The sequence below is a fragment of the Gallus gallus genome, chromosome 1 (assembly GCF_016699485.2).
Source record: "Gallus gallus isolate bGalGal1 chromosome 1, bGalGal1.mat.broiler.GRCg7b, whole genome shotgun sequence".
Classification (NCBI taxonomy): Eukaryota; Metazoa; Chordata; class Aves; order Galliformes; family Phasianidae; genus Gallus; species Gallus gallus.
In genome coordinates this window covers 75,311,908-75,320,927 of record NC_052532.1, presented here as the reverse complement: position 1 = coordinate 75,320,927, position 9,020 = coordinate 75,311,908, and the positions used below count along the sequence as shown (strand labels likewise).

At 38.1% G+C, this 9,020-nt stretch overlaps 1 protein-coding gene across 1 annotated transcript; it reads right to left on the bottom strand.

The window, feature by feature from the left end:
- Positions 1 to 876: 876 nt before the first annotated feature.
- On the bottom strand, positions 877 to 9,020 carry LOC107054332 (poly [ADP-ribose] polymerase 11-like). The gene is made up of 3 exons (XM_015292676.3): positions 9,015 to 9,020; positions 3,810 to 4,017; positions 877 to 2,107 (listed from the first exon to the last, which is right to left on the bottom strand). Exons 1-3 carry the CDS (start codon positions 9,018 to 9,020, stop codon positions 1,794 to 1,796), a joined length of 528 nt encoding a protein of 175 aa, XP_015148162.1. The 3' UTR covers positions 877 to 1,793.

The window sequence follows — 9,020 nt, the reverse complement described above, 5'->3', positions numbered from 1 at the left end:
TCCTTAGTTAATAAAGATCAGTTCAGACCTCAGAAGAAATAAAAGAACAAATCAAAGTAACAACAGCACGAGTTTCTGCTAGTTTCACGAAGGGCATATTCTGTAGACTACTGGCTAAGAATGAAAAGGAGCCAGTAACTAAAAACTCCCTATATGATCTGCTATTTTACACAATGTGGGAAACTGTGTGCACAGCTAGCATGTTTGTGAATCAAACATGAATCATGCTTACAACTGTAGGACCTGCAGTTCTCAGCTGGAATCAGAGATCAAATATTCTTCTAAGATGCAGAAAAAAATATGCATCTTTATCTTAAACTGCCTAGGACTAAAGCTGCTATAAAGTTATAAATAAAAACAGGCAGCCAGTTTGTGCAAGTTCCGTTGACAGGTAAAGATAACAACACAAGGGAGAAGGATGAGATATCAGAGACATCAGAGACAGTTATGATGCCAGATATGTAGTCAATTTTAAATACAGCCACTGATCCAAGAAGTCTGTTAACAATTCCATGAAAGACCAATAAGGATTAGTCCCTACCTGCCTTAATGCTCTCTGTAAGGATTTGTTACATAGCCAAAGGCAAGCTTGAAGAAGCATGGAAGACTTAAAAAAATCCACTTCTTTGTTGCATTATTGTCCCTTGTGTTCCTCATTATGTCTCTTAGCAAATAAAGTCACGAGGAATACAGTTTCATGGCAAATCAGCTAAGATTTTAGTACATATCGTAGTAACAGCTCCCTTCTTCAAGTTCTTATTCATGCATTTGGATACTTACATATGCTGTTCACCCACATATAGTTTCTTCTGTTCTACTTGTCAAAAGCACTCCTTAATTTTACAACTACACAAATTAGAAAAACCTATCTAAACATACGTTATTAAAAGCTTTTTTATTGAGGTGTTAAAAAATGAAAGGATGACATCTTCTGAAAATTCTCATTGTTGGTTTAACTTTGTATTATTCCCAGTGAAGTTAACCTACATTGTCTTCGTTAACAGCAAATAAACCAGCGCTGAGTACTTCCTAAACAGTGATCAGACAAGAATATGTAATCTGCATGCAAATACGTGCAGGCACATACATACTACAACGACATGGCAAAAATACAGAGCAAGAACTCAGAAAGGTATATGGCAGTGATGACATCCCAGCACTGAACTCAATATTTATACACTGAACAGCTGCCAACCACAAGAGCTTTGGGGCATCATTTTTGTCAAAAACAAACTTGAAATTGTTGTGCAAGAGTTTTGTAACCAACCAAGGATATAACTGAAGCTTACCTTCAAGCTAAACATAGCAGCTTTGTTGATCATTAGGTCCTGTACATCTTGAAATGTGTACTACAAAACACACATACATAGACATAGGAGAAGTCATCCAGGTTTGGCTTTAAGTCCTACAATCAATCTTTATAAAAGGTTTGTTTCATCACAGAGCTACAGTATTACAAGCATATTACTACCGCACAAATAATGACTTGCAATATATTTTTAACAACTCAGAACATAAATCTTGCCTTTGAACAAAAACTTACTAATGCACTCAACTAAGCAATTTCAGACTCGTAATACTCCCTTACATTGTAAAAAGGCATTAGTGAAGTTTGTTTACAAATTTCTAAAAGCAGATGGACAATCTCTCTTAAATGTTTAACAGCTTCATAAACATATGCTAGCTTTTCTTTCACCTCTGTCCTTTCACAGTTTGGGTTTTCATTGTTGCTGTTTTTGCAAAAGGAAAAAAGTATCAAGAAAACACAAATATTCAGTTCAGCTTCATTAAATTTAACAAAATTCTATTAAGTACTCAGGATAGATTTGGTTGGCGTCAAAGATAACAAATATCTTTGGGTTCCAGGTGTTATCCACACAGCTGTCATACAAGTTCACAAAACTTCCATCTCTTGAAGGAGGCCTCATGTATTTTGAATCACCATTGATATAGTCGCCAGTTAATACACGTGCAAGAAACATGACTTTATCTGGTTTGTGCAAATGAGGCTGCAGATTCACACCATGAATTTGGAAAGTATCTCCATGCTTCATATCCTCTTTGCAGAAACGACTGGAATATGACGCATCTCTTGCAAAGTAGGTCCCTTTCAAATAAAAAGCAAATTCTTATTATATTCTTATCGTGGTAGGTTAACTTCTAATGAACAGATAGGTACCAGGATGATGAAAAAGTCTGTCCTTTTCTGTTTATTGGCAATCCAATGATTCTGTTCTGACATCATTATAATCCAATCCTACGTTGGCCAACAATGTCAGAGGTATGACTTTTTGCTGATGGCATGACATTAGAAGTTGAAAATTCTCACCACTATTCTATTAAATTCTATTGTCATATGACAAATGAACGCAGAGGGGCAGTCTGACAAAATGGTGACTGACAAGGAAGTGTGTATGAAGCAAAGGTGTGTCACTGAATTCCTCCACGTACAAAAAACATTGCACCCACTGACATTCTTTGATGCTTGCTGAATATTTGTGGAGACCAGACAGTGGATGTTAGCAAAGCAAAGCAGTGAGTGGTGCATTTCAGCAGTGGTGACAGCAAAGTTTAAGACAGGCCAAATTGCAAATGGCCTTGAACAGCTGTCACACCATGAAGCATCTCAGATCAGCTCATCTGTACGAATCACAGTATTATGATCAGGACACTCAGTACAGAACTGAATATCAGCTTCAGTGCACAGGAAATGATGGTGGCAACATTGGAATACTACAAAGTTTATGCCAGGTGTGTCCCACAGATTCTCACACCGAAACAGAAAGAACACCGTGGGCAAGTTTGTCAGGACCTATAGAACGAGACTGAAGGTGATAATTTCCTGGATCGCATCATTACTGGTGATGAGACATGGTGTCACCACTGTGTGCTGGAGTCAAAACAGCAGTACATGGAGTGATGATGTGTGAATTCCCCATTGAAGACAAAGTTCAAGACACTGCCCTCAGCAGGTAAAGTGATGTGGACTGTCTTTTGGAATAGGGTAGGGGGGATCCTTCTGGATTTCCTAGAACCCAGACAAGCCATCAACTCTGACCACTACATCGCGATGCTGAGTAAGTTGAAGACTCAAACTCCCAGAGTCAGGCCAGAGAAGAAAAGACAAACTTTCTCTTGCAACACAGTAACACCAGGTCCCATACTAATTTGAAGACCTTGCTGCACATTGCCAGTCTTGGCTGGACTGTCCTACCATACTCATCATATAGTCCAGATTTGGCACCTTCCTACTTCCATCTGTTCAGGCCAATGAAAGATGGACTGCATGGGCAGCATTTTTCCTATCAAGAACATTGTCACAGCAGCTGTGAAACAGTGGGTCACCTCTGCTGGTGCCAATTTTTATGAGTGCAGTTCATGGCTGGTGACTAATGTTGAAAAATAGCGTTTTGTAGCAGAGAACGTGCTCTATCAAATTGTGTTACTGTGCTCTTTGGATCCATTGTAGTTTCTATGGGAATAAATAGGAAGCATTACTTTCAGAGCAACCTACAGAACGTGAGCAAGTATTTTGCGTGAACATTTTATCAGGGAGACTCTCCTTGTGAACTACACAGCTTTGCAGTTCATCCTTCATCCACCCCACTCCCAAGTCCTAGCCATCAGTTATGCTGATTACATTGTTTACTCTATTCTTACTTTCTTCATTACACTTGATGTAAAAGCAGAGCGATATTAAATGTCTCCTGTAAAAACACAGGAGTACATCACAAAGAACATTCTATAAGGAACGCATAATGTTGAACAGTTCAGACTGCCAAACTGCTGTATGTGAAAAAAATATTTACCTTTTCCATATACAGCAGCATGCATTCCATTTATTCTCCAGTCAAAGTTATGAATACATATTGCTTCTACAAATTCATTACTGGTGCCATGAAATAACATCTGCTCATTAATAGTTGTGACACCTCTTTTCTTCTTCAGTTGAGCTTTTTTCCTGCAGAAAACATACAATGCAGTATTATAAGCATTTGTACAAAACAAATTAAGTTCCTACTCTGAAAACACTGCAGAGAGGCAACAGACTTAAAATTTCCTAAATTTCACTTTTGCAAGTGTCTATATGATTTCATATTTTAAAAGAGATTAGAATTCCTAAGGTACATGTTTAGAAATCACACCTGGATACTGTAGATTATTTTCAGAAGTAATCTAAGGTTAGGAAGAAAAGGTCTTCTAAAAAATTTTTATCAATTCTATTTATGTGATAGCTTCAGTGCAGTCATTTTCTGCACATACACCCAGAAAAAAGAACACCCATTATTTAATTTTGTTGTTGTTTTTGTTCTCTTCAACTGCATAAACTGCATGGCTAGAAGGATAACAATCTTAGTGGATTGTAATTATCCCACTAAAATAACAAAACCACTAAAAATAAAAGTATCTAAATGTCTAGGCTAAATTACCAACATGACCATGGTTTTCTGAATTTATGGTTCACATACTTTCTAGAAGAGCCAAGTCTTGTGTCACACCATTAAAGAACTTTGGAGAGGAGAGGAAAAAAACAAACAAACAAAAAAAAAAACTGAACAACAGACAAGCCTATAATACAGTCTTATGGGCAGAACATCATGGAGCACATACAAAACTAAGATGTATCATAGCTTTGTTCTTGTCTGTGTGCCTGAATTTTCTATGCATAAAAACCACAGTGGCTGCAGGAAAAAAAAAGCAGATTTAGGTTTATCAAATTAAGCAATCTGATTATAACTGTAGTGCAGACATGAACTGGGGAGGCATTCTCAGGGCCTACAGTTTAGATACATCAATCTCCTATCAACCAAGTCCAGAGAAAGAGAGGCAGCAAAGATTCATCACCATATTGAAGGCATTATATTGCAATTGTTTATGATTTATTAATAAATACATTTCAAAGGACTTGACACCTTGCAGTACTTAGCTTAAAAATATGTTTAAATTGTCTTATTTTTAAGCTTTTGTATTTTTATTTAGTGTGAAGTAACTAACTAAAAAGTGTCTTTAGAACTTTTTAAAAATTATTATTGTTTTAAAACTGTTTTCCAAATCTGAAGAACATTGGTATAAAGTCAAAGGCATCTGGGAGCTTTCACTAATTATCTCATTTGTGGCATTTTATGTCAGAGGCAGAGGCCCCTGTCACTCAAGTTCCCCTCTGTAAGCATTTCGACAAAATGAAGGAGTCAAGACTCCTTGTATCTTCTGAAAAAACATCTGTGTGAAGCAATACTTCTGAGCTAAGGGCTACCAATGATGAATATCTGAATGTTTTTCAGTCAGTCTCCCTCTACTGCTGGCTGGTGATCTCTAACAAAGTAAAAAGGCAGCTTCAACTTCTGATGAAATAGAACACATTTGTTCCAATAAAAATGTGAATAATAAGTTGTTCAAAAACATTTTCTAACGGTCCTTCATATTTCCAACCAGTTGATTCCATAATATAAAATCCAATAATACAGTAACTATTAAAACAGAACAATATGTTTTGATGATATTGCAAATCACCATTTAAGCAATGCTCATATTTAAACACAGACCTTATCAGTGAAACAAAACACTTTCCCAAAAACACAAAAGTAAGTAGCAATCTTTCTCATATCCAGGGTGTATTGGAAAAACTGGTCCTACAGAGGGCAGAAATGCCACAGCAAATTGTTTTTTGTTAATTTGAGGCAGAACTCAATTCTATCTCTAAGAGTTCAGCCACTCTAAAAACTATCTTCTTAACACTTTTCACCAGCAGAGGAAAAACTAATCCAGTAAAACAATATTAAGCTGATCCACCACCCAAGCAGGCTCTCATACAGCCAGTCCACTCAATAAAGGAGAAACCTAAAGCAAAACTAAATACCTACTAACATACTGTTTGTATACATGCCAGCACACAGGCTGTTTCTATACAAGGGCAACATTCTCACTGACCAAACATCCTTTGCTACTTGCTCTGCTTCTCTACCATTCCAAACCAAGGTGCATAAACCTACATATGCTAGATTAAGATTCATCCTTTGTTATTTTTGCAGTCCCTCATGGGACATCAGAAGAATTTTTAGTGGATTTCAAGTGCTGTAACACCCGCTTTTCTGTAACATAATCGTTTCTTCACACCAGTGTGTGTAAGCCCATATAGTCCAAGTGGCAGAACAGTAGCATACAAAAAGCTGTATTTTACCTCTCAGATGGAGGGACAAGAAAAGCACTCAGATCTCAATTGCATACACATATTTTAGCAACCTTTATTACGCTACTTGTATTTTTGCCATAAAGGAAAGACGTTTTAAAACACAATTTTCTCCATATACTTTTATAAAGATAGAAGTACTAAAAAGTATCGTTTCATAGTTCTATAGCAATATACCCGGCGTGTAAAAACTCTTAATGTAATACTCCTCATGTATGAAATTCAAATTCTCATTCTCGGTTTTGTACTTCAAAAACATTTTAGCATAGCACCCACACATTCCAAGTTCCTAAGCCACAGATTCCTCTCACTGATTGATTAGCCTGGTAAACTACTATGCTCTTCAAATTAAATCTGTTCCTTACGTAAGCAAACAAGTTATCTCCCCACCTCCCCATCCCTGCCCCCATCATCTACACTGGAGACACAGAGGACATTTAAAGTCTGCTTGCTATCTCTTTTCTCAAAAACTGATGTATTGAGATAGTATAAATATATCCACAGAAACTTATTTATAGAAAGGTGGCTGTTAAATCACAAGGCCAGGCAAATAAGCCTTAATAACTAAAACTTGATACTAGGAAAGAAGTAGAAATGGAACTCACTACTTCTAGTTCTTCCAGGCCAACACAACATGAAGAGGAAAAGAAAAGAACCTAGAAAATGCTTTCGTAGCACTTAAATTTGAAGAAATGACATGAATTCATGCTAATTGGACACTGAACCCTGCCCTGTGTTTCATGACGTTGAGAAATTAGACAAATCACAAATATCCTAGTGGTCACTAAAAATTCAACACATAAAAGTCAGTAAAGAACAAAAGAACTTACTTTTTTTCTCCTTACTTTATTATGAGAAAGTATGGGTCTCTACCATATGGATATTCTGAACACTGATCACACTCGAACACAGTAAACTCAGACTTGGAGGAGTTACAAAAAAAACTGGTGCCATCCTTGTCAACACAGCCAAATGATATTGATAGGTTAATAAGTCTACCTGCTGCTATTTTCACTATATTCTTTACCGCTTGACCAATCAGTTACTGCTTAAATACTTCCTATCCCTAAAATCAGTCGTGAAACTAAAAAACCTCAGCATATCACTATTCTTTAGGAGAAGCTGGCATTCTACATAGATAGGAACGCCTTTGCCTTTTCACAATGAAAAAAAAGATTAGTTCATATCAAACCATCTATAAAAATATTAAAAGCGTCTTTTTCAATATTTTCCAAGAAATTAAAGTTACTGAAAGAGAAGGAATACAGTGCCAAACACAGTGCAATAATTTTTTTTTTTTTTTCAATCTTGGAATGATTAATTTTAATACAGCTACAAAGTCAGAGCTTGATTCCCAATGTCCGTAGTTATGATTAATTTCAGTCCCACCCCAGAAGCCCTGAAGTTAACATACAAAGGGAATGCTAACCCACAGAAGTAAATGGCTCTACCACTCTTAATTTTTTATGTCTTTTTTTTTAATTTACAACTGTATACTTCATGCTTGTGATAGTAAGACATCCTAAAAAAAGGGAAAAAAAAACCTTCTCAAATGATCTGGGCCACTATGCTCAAGCCACCTGAGGAAAAAGAACTGCCAATTGTGCAACTATGTTGACAGGGGATGCCAGGGGATGCCAGCCCATCTGTACCTAGGGGCCCCAGATGGCTTTTTTTTTTTTTTTTTTTTGAATCATAGAATGGCTTTGGTTGAAAAGGACCACAGTGATCATTGAGTTTCAACTCCCCTGCTATGTGCAGGGTCGCCAACCACTAGACCAGGCTGCCCAGAGTCACATCCAGCCCAGCCTTGAACGCATCCTGGGATGGGGCATCCATAACCTCCTTGGGTAACATGTTCCACTGTGCCACCACCCTCTGAGTGAAAAACTTCCTCCTAATATCTATCCTAAATCTCCCCTGTCTCAGTTTAAAACCATTCCCCCTTGTCCTATCACTATCCACCCTCATGAACAACCGTTCCCCCTCTTGTTTATATGCTCTCCTCTAGTACTGAAAGGCCACAATGCAGCCTTCTCTTCTGCAAGCTAAACAAGCCCAGTTCCCTCCACCTTTCTTCACAGGAGAGGTGCTCCAGCCCTCTGATCACCTTAGTGGCCCTTCTCTGGACCCATTCCAAATCTCCACATCCTTCCTGTACTGGGGACCCCAGGCCTGGACACAGTACTCCAGATGGGGCCTCAGAAGAGCTGTGTAGAGGAGGACAATCTCTCTCCCCTTGGCCACCCCTTTAAGTATAAGGTCTCTATTGCCCCAGTCCCAGAGTATATAACGGGCATCGACATACTACGGGGTCTGATTGTCCAGATGACTGTGGGAGAGTTCAGACTATAAGAGAAATGTTAGTATCTTGGCGGTACAGGTGATATTAAGAGGCCATGCAAAACGTGAACCTATTTGCCTGCCAGATCCATGCCAGATTACTAGTACAGTACAAACTCCCAAGGGGGCAAGAGAAAGTCTCAAGAATGGTGCAGGAACTAGGAAAAGTAAGTATCGTAAGACCTGCACATAGACTGTATAATTCTCCCATATGGCCAGTTTGAAAGTCATCATATGGAGAATAAGATTGGGCAACAGAAAACTGAGTAAGGTCACACTGCCCATTCATGCAGCCATACCCAATATTGCCTCCCCGATGGACAGATTGAATAGGGAGATAGAAACCTACCATTGTGTCCTAGGCTTGGCAGATGCATTCTTCAGTATTAGCATTCATGAAGAATCGCAAAATCAGTTTGCACTTAACATGGGGAAGCAACACAGTGGACCTTTCAGGTCCTGCTACAAGGGTATATGCACTCACCTTCAT